At 40.4% G+C, this 18962-nt stretch overlaps 2 protein-coding genes across 6 annotated transcripts in view; both read left to right on the forward strand.

The window, feature by feature from the left end:
* On the forward strand, positions 1–6369 carry CGGBP1 (CGG triplet repeat binding protein 1). 5 transcript variants are annotated; one of them, XM_052794188.1, is made up of 2 exons: positions 1–121; positions 2972–6369. In XM_052794188.1, exon 2 carries the CDS (start codon positions 3001–3003, stop codon positions 3502–3504), a length of 504 nt encoding a protein of 167 aa, XP_052650148.1. In that variant the 5' UTR covers positions 1–121; positions 2972–3000; the 3' UTR covers positions 3505–6369. The 5 variants fall into 5 exon arrangements, with proteins under 5 accessions (XP_052650148.1, XP_052650150.1, XP_052650152.1 ...); XM_052794190.1 differs by having other exon boundaries at positions 20–117; XM_052794192.1 differs by having other exon boundaries at positions 34–125.
* Positions 3859–18962, forward strand: part of BTLA (B and T lymphocyte associated) — a 25235-nt gene continuing 10131 nt past the window's right edge. Inside the window, exons 1-3 of the mRNA XM_052794186.1 lie at positions 3859–3959; positions 9053–9107; positions 13444–13643. Coding sequence (XP_052650146.1) covers positions 13556–13643 — 88 coding nt within the window. The 5' untranslated portion in view covers positions 3859–3959; positions 9053–9107; positions 13444–13555. The remainder of the gene's footprint in view (positions 3960–9052; positions 9108–13443; positions 13644–18962) is intronic.

Consider the following 18962-nt stretch of genomic DNA (forward strand, 5'->3'; position numbering starts at 1 on the left):
GGGGGGGGAGCCAATCGCCGTGGGGCTGCTGCCGCTCGGCCGCGCTGTGGCGGCGGGCGAGAGGCGGGCGGCGGTTGCCAGGCGGGTTGCTAGGTCCCGCCTACCGCGGCCGCCAGGGTGGGTAGGTCCGTCTGGCTGCGGCGCGGCGCCCGGCGGCGGAGGGGCGCGTCCGGCCCGCGGCCCAGCGGGGCCCAGCGGAGGAGCGGCGGCGCGGCGCCCGCCGGTGGGGCGTGGGGAGGCCGCGCGGCCGGAGCGGGTAACGGCGCCCGGCAGGGGGCGGGCGGGGGCCGGCGGGGTGCGGTGCGGAGCGGCGGGCGGTGCTGCCGCCGCCTCGGCGGGGGCCGCTCTCCGCCGCCTGCGGGGTCCCGGCGCCGGTCGGCGAGGGGAGAGGGAAGGGGAGGGGAGGAAGGGCTGCGGGGCTGCCTCCCGTCTCTGACATGGAAACACCCGCCGTGCCGGGCGGGGGAAGGAGCGGGGCGGGGCCGGGGCGGGAGGGGCCGCACCTGTCTGCCGCCGCCGCCGCCGCCGCCGGGCGGAGGGGCTGGGGTGCGCGCGCCGCCGCGGCCCGGCCCGGCCCGGCCCGGGCCCTCATTCCCCCCCCCCCTCCGTGGCGGGGAGGGAGGCGGAGCGCGGACCCCGCCGCTCCTGAGAGGCCCTCACGGGTTACATGGCGCCGTCGATCGGGTGACCAGACCCCGGGGAATAAACGCCCCGAGTCCTGGCTGCTGGTCACGGCGGGGGGAACGGCGAAACCGGTTTGGGGGCTGGAAATCCGGAGGCGTTTTTCCTCCTCGCCTGAAACAGCCCTCGGGCTCGCCAAGGGGCGCGGCGGACGCGCCGCTGTCCCCTCTCCGGTGACACCGTTCTTAGCCGAGGCGTGCTCACCGCCCCCCCCGGCCCCAGGGCTCCCGCCGCTGCGGAAAAGCTTCCCTCCTCGGAAAGCCGACGAGGGGGGCGGCGGGATGGGGGTCTGTCCCGGGGGCTCCTCTGCACCGACGCCGGCCCCCCCGCTTGGGAACCCAGCAGTAGTTCAGGCATCAGTAGGCATGGAAGAATCCGCGTCAAAACTTGAGGCAAAAAAACCAAAACAAAAAAACAACCCACCAAAAATCCTGCGTTTCCGTACTTGTACTGTTCACGGAATTCCTGGGGATTTTGACGTAGCATAAGTGCAAACACCTAGTTTGGTGGGGGATGTGTTTTGAGGCTTCGGAAGCCTGAGCGACAAGGTTATGTTAGGTTAAGACTTGGTTTCCGCTTGATTTCAGGAAACAGTTGCTTAGGAAACTCACGGGGATAAATTGCATAAAGCAACAAAAAGAATGAAGAAAGTTCCATCCATGCTGAAAAAGCATTGTTTATCTTAGTCCGCAGGGTTGCGCAGTATCAGTCAAGACTTAACAGCTCTGGAAAGCAGCAGATAGTGCAAAAAATTAACTAGGGAAGTAGGTAATAGCAAGATCTCTGCCTCCATTTTTCCAAAAGGTTGTCGTCTCTCAGTGGAGAAATGGTTTAAGAAAAAAAGACAATATTGAAGACTGAATTCTCTGTTCCTTTATTTCCAGAGCAAGCAAAAGGCATTGTGGACAGCAGAAACTCCATTCAGTCCTTAGAGCTGGACAAGCTCAACTTACAGTTAGTTTGGAAGTTCTGGTCTTTTAATGTGGCAGATCTTTTAAAATGTTGCAACAGCAAAATCGATGTGTGTAACGAAGTAAGTACAGAGGAGAATACGTCTAGAGATATTCCGATCTCTCCATCTGCCTTGTAAGCACAGGCAGTACAAAATTCTTCAAAGTCATTCACGCCCATAAGTGAATTCCCCAGGCAACCTATTATATTTCCTCAAAGTATTTGCCAAAATATATTTTTTAAGAAACGCCTGTTGCTCTCTTTTTGTTAAGAAAGTGAGTAGTTAATGTAATGACCATTCATTTTGCTCAGAAAACCTCAAACCTGAACAGAGCTGTTTCTGAACTTCAACCGTACTTTGAAAAGGACTTAAGTTACCTTCGCTGAGATTTACACCAGCTACTCCATTTCTCAACAACAAAAAAAGACATCGGTCCGGTTTGATTTTAGTACAATTGACTAGGTTATTGCCTGCTTTGGTATAACATAGTATAATTTAGAGTGATGTTAGAAAGTGTCCACCTCTCTCAGTTATCAATCAGTTACTGTCCCCAGAGAAGCTGTCATCTTTGAAAATACAGGTTCTTATTTTGCACTGAAATGTATGCAATTTTCTGTTCACATTAGGCTGTTCCAGCCATCTCTAGTTACAGTGACAAAATTATTTGCTGTTGACTCTGAGTTAAGGTTCAGTCTAATAGTTTTGGTTTGAGCTGGGGCAGAAGTGAGGGGTGTTCCCAAATGAGTGCTGACAAAGCTCAGGTTTGGCTTTTTTGTTTTGGTTTGGGGTTTTTCGGTTGTTGGTTGTTGTTTTTTTTTTTTTACTGGCTTTTACAGGTGACAGTAATGGCCTTCTTGCCTGATATTTGGACAACTAGGCTTTTGCTAACAGAATTAATACACATTTTCAGGAAGTAAACAGAAAAATATGGACTCAACGTTACTAAGAAACTGTCAAATATGTTGAAAATGCTAAGAAGAAAGCACCCTTTAGCTAAAGAGTAAAGGCTAAAAACTGTCTTCAAGAAAAAGCAAAAAGCTTTTCTGTTTGACTTTCAGTGATGAACGGATTGAGTTTTGAGGGTTTTGTTGAGCTTTGCAGTTGTAGAAACTAAAACGTGCTTTACTCTGACTCAAGAGGAACGTCAGTCTCCTAAGTTCTTTGGACTTCAAGATGATGAACCTTTCAATAATAGTTTCACACATGTATCTTACATGTAGTTACCTTTTAGATGTCAGTAAGCGCTATATTGGATATTGAATAGATTGCATCCAGAATTACTTGGTTGAAATCATTAGCATACTTTAACAGCAATTTTTTTTTTTTTTTTTTTCCCAGCTCTCAGGTAAAGTTTGTTGAAGGCAGCAATGGAACGATTTGGAGTGAAGTCCGCTCCATCACGTAACCGCTCGAAGACTGCTTTGTATGTAACTCCTCAGGATCGTGTAACTGAGTTTGGCAGTGAGCTGCACGAAGATGGAGGAAAACTCTTCTGTACTTCCTGCAATGTGGTTCTGAATCACGTTCGCAAGTCTGCGATCAATGACCACCTCAAGTCTAAAACACACACAAAGCGAAAGGCAGAGTTTGAAGAACAGAATGTCAGGAAGAAGCAAAGGACTCTGACTGCCTCCCTTCAGTGCAACAGTACTGCCCAGACAGAGAAAACCAGTGTCATCCAGGACTTTGTGAAAATGTGCCTGGAAGCTAATATTCCACTTGAGAAGGCTGATCATCCATCTGTCCGAGCCTTCCTGTCCCGCTACGTCAAGAACGGCAGTTCGATACCTAAGTCAGACCAGCTAAGGAAAGCATACCTGCCTGACGGGTATGACAATGAGAACCAACTCATCAATACTGAAGACCGTTGAGAAGAAAACTGTTTTCATCATCGTTGTGAAGTTTTACATATTGATGGTGTGGTTTATTTTTATATTCATGCATATATACAGTGTTACATATTGGTTTTACAAGCTATTTTGTATTATTGTAGAAATGACAATCTATTTGTGAACTTAGTGGTATGCCGCAGACTGTTGCTAACCCTGCTGTAGACTTCAGAGCTACATTGATGTAGAACTCACGATGAATGTAGGGAACATACCTGGCATACACCTTATCTGTGTTCAGTCCAGCTGTAACTGGCGCTAAGAAAAAGGCACTTGGATGGAGCACCTCACTTACCTAAACTGTGCATCTAAATATACGAGGAAGATGATGCGATAGGGATTGTTAATCATGTCAGTGGATTGCTTTGTCCAGTATCCTGTCCATGAGTGACCAAGAAGAAGTGCTGCACATTTGAAATGCAAGAAGCTGTAGAATGGTTAGTTAAAATATAACTGCTCTGTTGGGGGAGGATTATTGCAAATTCCTATTCAAGTTCGGTTTACGTTCAAAAACAGGAAACATTTTTCTTCTAGAATACTCTCTTACCCTATTTGGTGCAACTGTGGATGTATTCATTATCTAGCTTAAATAGCCAGTCTCTTGTATTGACCTCTGAACTCCACTATTCTCATAAAGCTAAGAGTTCTGCAGGTTTACCGTGCCCGCTTTCTTAAAATCACTGTTTCATCGTCTCGGTTTAATGTGTCCCCTTCAGTTTCAGTGCCAATCTTTGAAAGTTGAGTAGACAAACCAGTAACTGAGTGTGGTTTGCAGTGCAGCTGCTGGCAAGTGAAACTTATACTGGACCAAGATCTTAGTAGAGATGATTAATACCTTTCTCTTACTAGCAGGACAAAGGATGCTAAATCTGAGTTGGGGGTGGGGGAGGAAATAAACTGTGGAGTTGAGAAAGCTTTTTTACAGTGCACAGGAGAAGAGGCTCCTCCATCTTTCCCTGAAGGTCCTCTACATCTCTGGCCTTGTCCTCAGCCTTTTAGTCAAAGGAGGTAAAGTGATTAAAACATTTTTCAAAATAGTTACTGCAGTGGCTGTTCAATACCTGTAAGCGCAAATAGGAAAGCTTGTATACTTTGAAGCTCTACTGGAATTACAGACCTGGGCTGTATTTCTTACTCTGTGCCAAGGCCACATCTATTGGACTGGCACAAAGTAAAATGGGAAATTGAAGAATTTCAATAATGTTACCCTCTCCCAAATCTAGTAAACTATTACTGAGCTATTCCAAATTATTATGCCAAATAGTCTGCTCGGTGTAAGTGCTCTATAAAGTTTTTGAATGGAATGAGGGAGCACTGTGCAAAGTGTTGGAATACGACCAACTCCTGCCTGCTCTAGATTTCCTTGAGATGCTCTGGGTTCAGGGATGTGCTAAGCATCTTCTAGCAGCACAGAAATCCTCTGCTCAGTGGATACAATGGTGTAAGCATGCTTTAACTCCCTCAGGTGGAGCCAGTTGTTCTGTCCAGCTTCCTTTTCCCGGTAGAGTTTCACGATCTGTTTCTCAGTATTTCTTTTATTCCAGATATTTACAGCAATACTAAGTAATTGCTAAAAAGAGACAAAATAACCTGCTTATTTAGTTTCTGTAGCTATTTCCCTAGCTATTTCTAGAGCAGTCTCTTTTGCTGGATTGAGAGAGACTTACATACCTAGTAACAACTGGTTTTTGTGCAATTAGCTTCTACAGAAATGCACTTGTGTTACATTATAACCATGTCTTGAAGCCTTCTGCTATGAGACCTGTTTGAGTAAAGGGACAGAACTAAAAAGCAGAAGGCTGCCTATCCACGTGTACTCAGTACACTGCTGCACCTTTGGTCCCTGTTGAAGCTAGCGGGACTCCATGCAGTCATAGCAATCCTGTCAATGATACTGGTTGCTGGTTTAGAACTTCAGACAGAAATAACAGTAGTAATTTTTTACTCTAATCTTAGATATCAAAATATGCCTTCCAAAATATCATTTGCTATTGCACAAGCTTGGGTTTAGCTTAACATCATGAACTGCCTTGAGCTAGAACTGTTTTATAAATCTTCTTAAGCCAAGTGAAAGGTACACTGCCAATAGCCTTTTCTGTCCTGATAATAATTGAAAATGTTCTTTTACAGCTGCTGTTTCATTACAGTGAAACAACATCCTTGCTTTAATTTTTTTTTTACCTTATGAATGTTATCTTAGAATTGAAGCAAATAGAAAACAATGGAGTATTGAGAAAACAGGCTTCCATTAAATGAAAGCATCTAGGAAAGACCGTATGATTAAAAGGTATGAATTTGGGCTAGTTAGCTCAGTTCCTGCTAACATGGAATTTCACTGGCTGCACCCCATAAACATTTTATATAGGACTCAATGCTGTATGTTTTTCCCTTGACTGGCAAACTGACAGACATTTTAATGGTAACATTAAATAGGCTCTTGTACAAATGAAAAAAAAAATCAAGTTACTTTCACTTGTACAGTTTTACATAAAAGTTAGCAACATCAACAGCTTTTGTTAAAAAAGAAAACGAGTAATTTTCAGTAAGGCAAAGCAATATTGGAACACTTAGTTTCTCAAAAGCTTACTCTACTTATAAAGCAGTCTGTGTACTATTTTCAGTAATTATTCTAGTACCAATTTATTTTTTATGCAGAATTACTGCAGAGGGTATGAGCCTGGTGAGGAACTTTTTCAGCGTAGCCATAGGCTACCAACTCAGAACAATTTGGAAGCAAAAATTGGTTATCAGGATTTTGAATGGAACTGACTTAATTCCAATGCACAGCAATCTGTAGGACACTGGTGTCTTAATAATAGGATGTTTTTGTTAAAAAAAAAAACAAACCAGCCCCAAACACCACACAACAGTTTTCAAGCCTTATGAAAATCAAGATACTGATCTATTGCAACAAACATTCAAAATGGAGTAAACCAATGAAAAATAAAGCACTTCCAGGTAATCTAGAAAGAACAATGACTAAGTAAGTTTATATTCATGGACATAACCTGGATCATCAACAAGACAGTTACACTTATTTGCTTTAAAAGTAAAAACGGTTCCAGTCAGTCTTGGAACAGTCTTCTGCAAACACTCAAGTTCAGAGCATAATTTTGCCAGTGTGGCTATAGTTGGATAAAACATAACCTTGGTTTAATTGCTATTGATCTTAGGGAAGATTTACAGCAGAAGTTTACTGGTATATCTAAACCTAAGTAATAACTAATTCCTAGAACAGAGGCTGTGGTTAAGTTGTTTAACAGTCTCCATGGGGTTTTCCTTTTTTCTGCAAGAACACTGCATTATTTTTCCATGTATTTCCTGTAAAGAGTACTTTCAGAATTAAAGGGAGGGTGGTAGCAACGTCTGCTTTTCATTTTACATACATATATAGGGACAAGCTATAAGGGATACTTTTTGCCAGGTGGTTTTTTTAATATATTTGAAGCTCTAATATAAAAAAAAAAAAAAAAAGTATTTTCTTCTCTGACCATGTACTTATATTAGTTTAGACAACTCACAGCTAAAATTACTCCAAAATGTTTTTCTTGGAACAACACTTTCAAAGAATAAAATACAAACAGGAACATTCTCTGTTTTGTGACTACTTACATGTATGCACCATGTTAGTTTCAGCTTGCATGTTCTTGAAAAAATGTGAGTAAGTAAGTTCTAATATTTTTAAGCATTTTGAAGCCTGTAATTTGGCAGATCCCTAGAGGAGGTGAAACATTCGACGTAATGAAAGGGAAAGCTGTTTTTCAATTGAGAGAGAAACTTGGTTCTGCAAAGTATGGGATATTCTCATGATAGAAGGATTATTTTTAGCCAGAGCCCCTTTTAGCAATTTTAGCAATTCTGTTGAACTGAACAGTGAAATGCTCCCTGCTAGGTTTTGCAGCATAATGAGCTGGTTTTTGGGGGGGGGGGTGGCGGTGGGGGGTGGTGGTGGAGAAAAAAAAAAAAAGAAAAAAAAGAGAGCTGGAAGTTTGGCAAGGATAATCTCTATTTATATTTGCATATAAAGAGAGGCGAGTCTCACTGTTGTTGTGTTCACATTGTACTCACTGCTAACTCTGTGTAATTTGAGTGCTTGTTGTCTTTGTACAATTTTAAGGTTGTGTCTAACTTTCAAAATAAATTTTTTTTAAAAAAGCTTCTCACCGTAATAATGCTATTAGAGTTTAGTCTCTTTTGGGCTAGTGAAGATGCTTTATTTTTGGCTTGGTGGTAGGGATGTTTTGCTGATGGTAAGTGGCCACAGAAATGGTTTTATTTAAGCAAGTGATGAACTTACGATTAGATACTAGGGTGAGGCTGAAAATACCTGGGTCCTGCAGTGCCACAAGACTTCCTGTTAGAACAGCAAGGCCAGACTAAGTGATTTAAGTTTTTATATTAAAATATTATTGGAAGAGAAATACTTTACTTTGTAAAGTTTTCATTTGGTAATGGAAAAATGGTCCTTTTTAAAAAAATAAAGGAATTCCTTTTTTATAGAATTTATGCACGATCTCTTATTTTGCCAAGAAAGCGGGTAAAGAACGTGGTAGTTCACATACAATGGTAATGTAAGATAGTAGAAATGGATGGTGACAGGAAAAATTAAAGACTCTACATTCTGTTGTTGTAGCTTAAGGTAATATCAAACTATACGTTGAAGCAGTTTGTTGATTTATCTGTACAATCACTGAAGTCTATTTCAGGACTGGTTATACAGAACCCCTGTTTCCTGTCAGCTGTGTGACTTTCTTCATTGTGACAGAAATTCCCCAATTATGCCTTCTGTTGCAAGTGGACACCAAGTGAAATAATTGTCATGCATTTTGACACTGCAGTAAACGATTTGTTGGTATAGGATCTTGCAGCTGCTTAATACTTCAGGTCTTTTCAGGAAGGGCTTCTGCAACGTGGAATCAGGTCTTTCCAAACTATCTGCAAAATGTCACAGTTTGATCTCTGTCTCCCTGAGGGACGTCATGAAAATTGAGCAAATAATATCAGCCCATCAGAATTATCAAGTGTGTGTTTGATTGTTTACACATTCCTTTTCCTGAAGTCTTATCTGACTTGACATCTCATGATGGATCAGTGATAAATTTGTGCAACTTCTTGACTCATGAATTTATTAATCATTACTTTCTCATTTTCAGTCATTTTCAGGTCACTGCACCTTAAGATCAAGTTGCTTTTTGTTGCCCTTATATCAAATGGAAAAGCAGAATAGAAATAAACATACACTTTCATAAAGTTTTCTCGTGTGGACAATTCCTCTTTGAAACAGCATATGTATACTTGCAAAATCAATATAGCAGTAAGTATTTGTGTGGAAGCTGATGCAGAATCAAGTGAAGTATGTATTTAAAGTTTAGTAATTAAGCCATGCTAAATTCTTACGATGACATTTTACTTTCCTAATGGAATGATGTGGTTTAACCCATATCCAAGATGCAGTAGGATGAAGTATACATAACTGCTTTTAGGGCACATTTACACTGATAATTAGGTTTGACATTTGTCATTTACATAGGCTGGACAGCAGAGACTGGAGGATAGGCAATCTGTAGCAGTTCTGCTTAAGTCATGTAAGGATTTTTTTTTTTTTGCCCATCCCACCACTTTTCTCTTTCTACAAGTGGTTTGGAATTTGTGGGTCTTCTGGTGGTAGAGGCCTCTTCTTTTATATTCAGAAGCAGATAGCACATCTCACAAGTGAAAACACAAGGAGCAGGCTCTGAGATAGGATACAGAGAGCTACCACAACTGTCACCCAGGCTTGACAGAGGGCAGCCTCAAGACTGGTGTTGCCCTTGAAGCTAAATGCTATGTATTAGGTATACTTAATACAGTTCTATTCTATAAAATAGGAAATTAAGTATAAAATAGAAATGATAATTGCTGAATACCTATTTCAGTCCGAGTTTAGCTTTTGAGTGTCCCAATTCCATGCTCACTTTAGGTTTCAGAAGCCAGAAACTTCTGAAGATTTAGTCTTGCAAAAGAACATCTATTTTGCTAGAAGATCTCTGCTAGACCTAGAGGAGGACATGAGGAAGATCACTGGTTTCAGTTGGTATGCAAAGCCTGTGTTCAGCTGAGCCAAACCACAAGCAGTGTAAAATTATTCATGTTTTAGGTGTATCTAAGTACTTAGCTCTCTTTATGTGTCTTCTCCTGTCTAGTAGTGCACAGGAAGGGGAAGTAAACGCAGAGGATTACTTAAGTGCAGTGAAATGACCAGTACTCTCATAGGATATGTGCTCCATGAATACACTAAAATAAGAGTACACATTCATTAGGAAGTTTCTACTGTCTTTCAGTGGATACTTCTACTTTTTCCTCCTATCCGATCCTTTTGTTCATTGAGAACTACTTTGTCTCTGAGGAAAATAAGGAAATCTTCCATTTGCTTCCTACATAGAGTAGCTTACATCAATGCAGTGGAGAGTGGGTATCATTCAGCAGTTCTGTTCAAAGCTGGAAGAAAAATAATTAGGAGCTTTAGAGGTTCTTGGGGGGGTTGTATACTGGTTTGCCTCAAGTGTTTTTTTAATCTGTTCTTCGGTGTACAGAATAGCTCCCAAATTCAGTATTAGGTTTCACTGCAGTAAATGAGACCTCCTTACCTCAATTCTTTTGTAATTAGCTTTAAAATGCTTCCTCCCTCCCCTCATTTCTGAAGCCTGTCATTACCATAAGACAAATCCAATAACTAGAATACCGATGCTTACACTTAGTGAAGTGTTTTACATACGGCAAAACCCTGGGCAGATTCTTAAGCGACTCTATATGGAATGAACTGACACCCCTTGTGAGATCATCCAGGCCCATGCCCAGTCTGTGCTTTAGAACCTGGTTCAAGATGCGTTCTTTGATTTAACAAAGCTTAGCTCATCTCATTAAACTGAAATTGCTCAGGAAAAGGCAGGGAGATGCAGAGAATCTCATGCTGAGAAAAAGGAAAGGACTTGCATAGTAATGAAGTAGCTGATGGAGTTGCAGTAGTAAGGCATGAGAACAGGCTGCAGGAGCCACCCATAGCTCATGCGGCAGCACATACTACCACACCCTGCGTGATCACTAGTGACAGGCAAGGAGCTAAATTATTGTTGTTCCATTCAGATACTAAAGCTTCTTCATGTAGTGTTATGAAGGTAATTTTCAGTAGGGTTACTGGAGCCCACTATCTAAATGCTGTGTCTCTCTATGTGGTTACAGGCCAATGCCTAACCATCTGCAAACAGGGAAAATGCAACTCCAAAACACAACCTTGGTCTTGTCAGAAGAAAAACTGAGATGGAACAGAAGGAACGTTGCATAGATTTTCTTTTTTTTTTTCCCACTTGCATTCAGTAAAGAATCAGCAGGCATGACAAGGTGGACTGAATCAGTTGAAGACAGTTTCTATTGATAGCAATCCTCAGGTCCAAATTTTACTCCATATTTTTGGAGCCTCTTCCTGAAAATAGTATCCAACACACAGAGAACTGTGCTAATTGTTGCATTTGAATTGCATTGAATTCTCTTAGTTCTTTAAATACTTGGTGTCTGTTAGGATTCAGCTGAGGTCTGATTTGCCTACAGCAAAGAAGTTACTGAGTTACTGCAGATAGTGGAAATCAGTGCCATCTAGTGACATCTCTTTCTGCCATCTTCAAATGGTATCTCATCTTGAATTAAATGCATATGCTCCTCCCTCTCCTAGTTATACGGTTTTTAGATTAGGACTCTCATTCCTTCCCTTAGTAAATAGATATTTTATATTTACTTAGTATTTATTCTCCCTTGAAACATGCTTTTAAAGGAAAACTGGAATAGTTCAGTGTCTCAAATTCAGGGACTGGTTTTCTCAAAAAATTAGCATATAAGTTACCATTTGGAGATCTAAATGATCTCATTTATAACTTAATAGTATCACAAAAATAAAAAAGCTCCCAGGAATGTCTCAAGGAGGTAATAAGTTCTTAACAAGAAAACATGAAAAATTCAGATTCTTTGCCATCTTCAGGCAGATTCTCAAAAAAATCCCACCCCAAAAAATCCCACAACAACATTACTCCTAAGCAGAAAGGACATAAAGAAAGTAATGAAGTGATAGTAGAAGTCACATTTGCCAAAGCCTTTCTCAGAAAGGTGCTCCAAAATATAGATGAGTGTCCAAGATATTTACTATTAAAAACACAAAGTAAAGAATCTTCAGAAGCCATATACAGTATGTAGTGCAGGGAATCCATGCGCTTTCATGCCACTCTGACCCACCTTACCTCTCCCAAAAGGCTAATGTACAACAGTACCCGTCTTACAGTTCAGAATACTTCCACAAAGTTACCAACAAGGAATCATCCGCCCAGAAAGCCAATCTCAAAACACGTAGAGAACAGACAAAACCCTGTATTATTAAAAAGCTTCGGTCAGTAGCAAAGGACTCAGCCCAAAACAGTTCTTCTAATAAGAATACAGAGATTAAGTACCAACTACCAATATTACATTCCTAGCATAAACTTTGGATAACTCAACATCGACGCAAGCAGAAGTTATACAGCCGGGAAATGCATCCCTTAATGACCAATTTTACTCTCTAAGCTAGCTGTGGATTCAGCCACTAGATGTCTTCCCCACACAGAAATGCAATCCGTGGTACTAGTATGTAGTCTCAGGTGGAAACATGCTGCGTGTGCAGTTATACTCAAGGAGTTTTCTTTCATAAATATTTTCCATTTAGGCTGGATTGTAATTTTTGTAAGGCTATTTCAGTTTCTCACAAACATCATTATGATTCTCCTGATCATCATGTACTTAGCCAGACACTTCCAACCATGAAATTTTGGAAAGCTGTACAATTATTTTCTCCAAAATATTACTTTGAAAAAATCCTGATGGGTTTCATTTTTGTTAGAGAATAATATGCATATATTTTGTCTAGAAAGCTTGAAATATTTAGAATAGAATAGTTCAGCTGGAAGGTACCTACAACAATCATCTAGTCCAAATGGCTGATCACAAGTTAGAGCAGGTTATTAAGGGCATTGTCCAAATGCCTCTTAAACACTGACAGGCTTGGGGCATCGACCCCTTCTCTAGGAAGCTTGTTCCAGTGTTTGACTACTGTCTTGGTAAAGAAATGTTTCCTAATTTCAAGTCTAAACCTCCCCATTTTAACGTAGGATTTCATAACTGCATTAATTTCTTCCCTGGTTTCTATTTGTGGTTTTTGTGCTTGCATTATAAGCAAAAGTGATAAGTGCTATATACAAAATCCCTGTTCAACCTTAGTTTGGCTCTAACTTTATGAAGAAACTCTGCATTGGCAGAATTTTTGGGGAAGCTTCAGCTAAATGGTTCAGAGTTTTAGAAATATTTAGGGAAAAAAGGTGTCGAGGACATGCTGAAAAAGAAACCACAAAATCCAAACCCAGAGTACTTGGCCTTGTTACGAGGATGCTAAGACTAAATAGTAGAAGCAATCATCTCTTATAGTGCATATTACTGTAAAATAATCTAATGCAAATTGAGACTATTCAGACGTGTTTCTGACATCTACCCGCTTGTGAATAGCAAATTTGTTCAGCTTCTTAATTTGTTAATGTTGAATTAGAGTAATACACAAGAACTGAGCAAGTTTAAGATACTGTTGTGCATCCTTTCTCTCTGCTCTATCACTGCTTAAAAAATCAAAGCCTCAATTGCAGAAGCATCTTTCAAAAAAAAAAAAAAAAAAGTCTGCAGCTATGTTTGTTACACTTTAAGGTGAGCCAGAGAAGGGTGAAAGATGTTTTGCCTTGAATTGCAGAGGAGTTCTGAGATGATGTGAAATGATCAAGCAGTTCATGTTTCAACCACACAAAAAAAAGACAACTGGGTAACCTGTCAGATTTTTGCAAATACATTGCTTCCCCGCCCCTTTCTGCACTGTCTTGACAGAAGAACTAGAAAAGGGAATTGGCTCAGACATATACCCAGCATAAACCTAACAGGCCATCTGAACTGCGCTTTTTAAACCCGTGGAACCTCTTCTCTCTACCATCCCCAGAGAATGAAGTCTCCTCCACTCATGTTGATAAAAAGGATCTTACTGTACATCCTTCTAGTAATGCTGGCTGAGAGCAACCATCAAGTTTACGGTAAGATGTGGTCTTACAATTTAACCTGTCTGTAGTTATTAAACATTGCGGGGGGAGAACGGAAACCAAAGCAGTGCTTAGTGTACCTTGGATATAATCTGTGTCTTATTTTATCACCATATCAGAGACTTCTAATTCGACTAAAGACGATGCTCATAATAACTGAAAAATATTAGGTCTAGACCAGAACTCTAGCACTTGGGGACCAAATACGTCCTGCTTTGTGGCCAAAGGCTCTGCCTTCAAGGGGTTTGGCAGTATTCAAGCCTCTGCTTGATATCCAGGAATCCTACTAGGTCTGAGCTGGATCCAGCAAATTGTCCTTACCAGATAAGCGTACCTTCAATTATTTAGCTTAACTCCATCTAATTTTCATCTCGATTTCAACTGTGAACTCCACAGTTTTTAATAGAGAGGTTCTCCTAATTTAGACTGATGTGAGAACTACACAGTGCCCGGTATATTCCTAACTTTTTTTACTAGAGATTATTTTGTTTCAAGTTCTGCCCTGCTAATATCATATAGGAGACACAAATCTTAGTATTGAAAGGAAGGCAGTCATACAGAAAGGATATACTCTACTGTAATGGATGCGCTCAGCTGCTGTTGATACATTTCCGACATCAACTGATAAATTGATCAAAATAACATTTGTTACAAGGCACTGCTAAAATTACACAAACAAATTGAATTGGCTGTGTGAAGCTTAGTTGACATGCATGACTAACTCTGCAAATATATAGCATCTTTTGACACTCCTTGTTTTTATGAATAAAGCACATTATTAATACTAATAGGAAAGGTTAAACAAGCATTCAGAGCATCTGCCTGGGAAGGGAAACCCAAACATTTAGCTTAAAAGACATGAATTACCAGGTCAGTTAGATGCAGCTGTTTCTTAATAAGGGTGTGATCCGAGCTCGGGGTGGCTACTGAACTGCTTTACGTTTGATTTTCAAATGAATAAACTAACATGCTTCTGAAGGGGGTGTATCTAGAGCTGATAACCTCCTTTGTACCCTAAATGGAAGTATCTTCTTTTCTTGTAAGAGTTAGCTACTGTTTCTATTCACTTCATTATGTCTGCCTGTGCTATTAGTCCCTCACACAATCACCTCTCTGCATCTTCCTGTATAGTTAATACACGGACGAACCCTCCATACTCGTCTGCCAGGTTCCTAGATACTGTTTTTAAAACAGAAAGTAATTTCTGTTATGCTACTAACAGCATGTATCTTGTTTACACAGAATTTATTTTAGTAGGTTTTATTTTTTTGATCTACATCAAAACTACTTGGGTTCCTCTGAGAACAATGCTATTTCTATCTATATACCTATATTACTACAAATATCAGAATCATGTTTATAGGAGCATTACAGAGAGAAAACTTTTGCAAGTCAATCTCTACAGAACCGTGTTGTAAATGTTTTTTTAATGTAATTACATTTTAGCCATAAGTTTTCCAAGCTTGTTTGGTTTTTATTTTGAAGTAAGCTGAAAATTGAAGCCAAATTATTTAAGCTTTGTACGTTGCAAATCTATCCAAAGTTTCCCTTACTCCTAACAGAAACAAAGTCGATCACGTGGATTTCATATACAAAGACAATAACCAGCAAATCTTTTCTAAATTAGGGAAGGAGAAGTGAGCTTGTTTCTGATAAGTCACAAGCAGAAGGACCTTCTCCCCACCTCACCCCAGTAATTTTAGTCCAGTTAGACCGCGTCTCCTTTGTAACACCAAAGAACAGTTTGTTCCCATCCAGTCTCACAAAGAGTGGTCCTTGCTGCCTGGACAGCATATGCGAAGTAAACAAGGCGTTTCATCCCAATGAAAGTAAAACCCAGCAAACCTGCCCTCCCTCCAAGAAGCCCCAGCCAGTACCTGAGTATGCGCGCACGTGCCCACTGATGGCGGGCACGGTTCTCGGCTCAGATAACGCCCTGCTGTTAGACCTTCTTGTGGGGCAGCCTGCACGTGCTAACGTTCGGCTAAACAGAAACTTTCCGTCTTCAAGTTTCAGTCATCAAAATATAAAGGCATGTTTTCTGGACTTACACAGCTTTCATCAAGAAATAGTTAAAAAATGATGCAACTCTCTGTCAGCTACCTCAGCAAGCAGGTCAGCTTTACAAATATTAGCATTGTCAGAAAAAAAAACCCACAGAAAAACAACAAGAAACCCAGAAAATCCTTCACTGTACACCAAGTAAATAGAAAAAGTACCTTCCTGTATCTCTCAGGTGACATGGGAAAAATTGAGTGACAAAGAATGAAAATTAAATTTCTGTTAGCAAAATGACATCTTTGAAAAATCCAAATTGTGATATAAATATGTAAAATGACTAAAATAAAATTTGACATCATTCCTTGAAAAGCCTTCTCTAAAGCTCGGAGAAGTCTGAAAAAGGCCTATCCAGGTATCACTTAATATGTCTTCTGAAGCACTTTCCAAATACACCTTACCGAAATTTGAGAAGGGAGAATATTTTTCCATGAGTCCTCCTCACAGCCCATTTCCTTTTTCATTGTTAAAATTAACAAAGTCATGAAGATCTCAGTGTTAAATGTGAAACTCCAACAGATCAATGCCCTTTCTGGCGTAGCTTTTGTGCTATGGCCCTAGTCAGAAACTTTCCAGAACATTGGACCTGAGTTAAAACCGTTACTAGTGCTTCACTGTGTTCACAGACAGACCCAAACATAGGATTCAAAACTAACTGTAGACATTTATTTTGGGGGAATAATTGACATTTTATACCTCAGCCATTATCCACCTCAGAGAATGATACATATGACTTGTATTCTATCCCATCCCTTGTTCCTTTTTTTTTTTTTAAAGGGAGGAGAGAGGGAAAAACAAAGTAAAGATAAATCCCTTTGAAAACAAATGCCTCTAAAATTTCAATTAATAAAGCCCTGGTTTGCTAGAGTTGTTCCAAGTTCTTAGATCACCAGGTGTGAATGACACCATTTATAATTCAAAGATTGGAAGGCTCAATTTTTAGCTATTATTTTTCTACTAATGGGTTGAGTTAGGTAAATGGAAAGCCATCTCCATTAAACCTCTTTTGTTTGCTTAATGAGTCATGTAATGACTATGTTTTCTAGAAAATAAGAATGAGAAAAAAATTAAAATCATTTTTTGTAAAAGAAAGTATCATCATGGGTATTTCCCTATTGTACAAATTATGGAACACATGCTTTCATTTGAAATCCTTGTCCTGGCCGTACACTGTACAGATGATTTTCCTTACCTGTGCAAATTAATTCTTGGTGCAATAGAGCCTGGCTTGCCACAGCCTGTTCAGGAACACACTCTCGAGTGACCTAAAAGAAAATGCACTTTTAGTCAATCTGAATCTTACCAAGGAGTGCAAGTTTGAAGCTGATGTATAAAGCTTCTGTATGTTACAGATTCTTCTACCCTCTTAAAAACTGCACATTCAGATTTTCATCATGACCACCCATATATGTGACACTGAAAACTTAAGACTCAGTATAAGACCTTGTAACTGGTTTCAGGTCTCAGCTCATAACAGTGTTAAAGAAAGGGTAGTTAAATTTATCTTGGAAAGCGCTTGCACATATAGAATATAATTGGCAGACAGTGTCTCTACCATTGACTCTGGGCCTCTCACTACAGGAAAGACATGGAGGTGCTGGAGCGTGTCCAGAGAAGGGCAACCAAGCTGGTGAGGGGCCTGGAGCACAAGTCTTATGAGGAGCGGCTGAGGGAGCTGGGGCTGTTTAGTCTGGAGAAGAGGAGGCTGAGGGGAGACCTTATCGCTCTCTACAACTACCTGAAGGGGGGTTGTAGTGAGGTGGGTGCTGGTCTCTTCTGTCAGGTGGCTGGTGACAGAACAAGAAGAAATGACCTCAAGTTGCGGCAGGGGAGGTTTAGATTAGATATTAGGAAAAATTTCTTCACTGAAAGGGTTGTCCAGCACTAGAACAGGCTGCCCAGGGAAGTGGCAGAGTCACCATCCCTGGAGGTCTTTAAAAGGACGTGTAGATGTGGTGCTTAGGGACATGGTTTAGTGGGCATGGTTGATGGTTGGACTCGATCTTAAAGGTCCTTTCCAACCTAAATGATTCTATGATTCTATACGCCACAGGAGGCAGCACATAGAAAGAAGATACACTGTCACGGGAAAAGTACACCAAGCTACGTTTGTGCTCGTTCATTAACTGAAGTTTGTGTTTGTCTTCCTAATGACAACCAATGAAAAGAAAAGGTTCTCTCTCATTATCAGGTGTGTTGATCTTTTTTCCCTGTTAAAATAAAGAAGATATCCCTCCTTCTCTAGGATATTATGGTTTATATTGTTATTTAATCCCAAATCTCCACTGACACCTATTCTTGCCAAATGGCCCTTACAGGAAATCTGTGAAAGATATTCTGAAAGATTGCCTTAAATATTTTATTCTATATAAAAAAGTTCCCAAATATTTTTGTTTTTAAAAGGATTTTCTCCACTGCTTTATCCACCAGGTGAGGTGCAAGAGAATAAAAGGCCAGATTATAGGAAAAGGCTTTCTCTAGCCCAGATTTTTAGTTACTGAAGTTCAAAATAATTCAAACTAAGAATTTCCCAAAGCCTGAGAAAAATGTTTAACTCTTATTCACTCATCTCTTCTGTTCTAGAAAGTCCCCAAATAGACAATTAATAACATTTACCAAGGACTAGGTTTCTTCCTAGCAAAAATTCGAAAAACTAAAGCTTGAGTCAGTCAGCCATCAGTCATTAACAAGTCACAGAAACATACAAAAGCAATTGTGATTATTTTTCATGCTTCAAGCATTGTCTTTTAACTATTAAAAAATAATAATAATTAAAAGGCAGCCCGAAGTCCAATTACTTTAAGCCTCTGAAAGGAAGGCCCTTTTGCAGGCTCTGAAGATGGTCTACAAGTTCTCATACACACTGAAAGGCAAGCAGTAGCTTGTATAGCTCCTGGTCGGGAAGTTCAAAAGATTGCTCTATTTGACTGACAGGAGAAAAAAAAAAAAATTACTGAATAAAATAGCGATGTTTACCTAGCACCCACAGGCTTCTTCCAAGGGATCCACAAATGAGAACTAAGAAAATTAAATCATTTTTCAGTAAGCTAAATTTCTACTATCAAGTCCATAGCTACACTGGAAGAAAGGAAGAGAAAAAAAAGAAGGCTCTACAAACTAGAGGAAATGGAAGACAAAGTGAAAGCCAGTAGCCTCAACCCCCACTTATTTGAAGAGAAAAGAACAAGAGGATTTATATGCTGGGGTTAATTGACAGCAGGCTGCCAAACACTTACACTTGCATCAGCAGCCAGG

Source organism: Harpia harpyja, chromosome 8 (assembly GCF_026419915.1).
Source record: "Harpia harpyja isolate bHarHar1 chromosome 8, bHarHar1 primary haplotype, whole genome shotgun sequence".
Classification (NCBI taxonomy): domain Eukaryota; kingdom Metazoa; phylum Chordata; class Aves; order Accipitriformes; family Accipitridae; genus Harpia; species Harpia harpyja.

Bases quoted from the DNA above. Each gene is read 5' to 3' on its own strand.
- CGGBP1 (XM_052794188.1), top strand. From the start codon at position 3,001: ATGGAACGATTTGGAGTGAAGTCCGCTCCATCACGTAACCGCTCGAAG.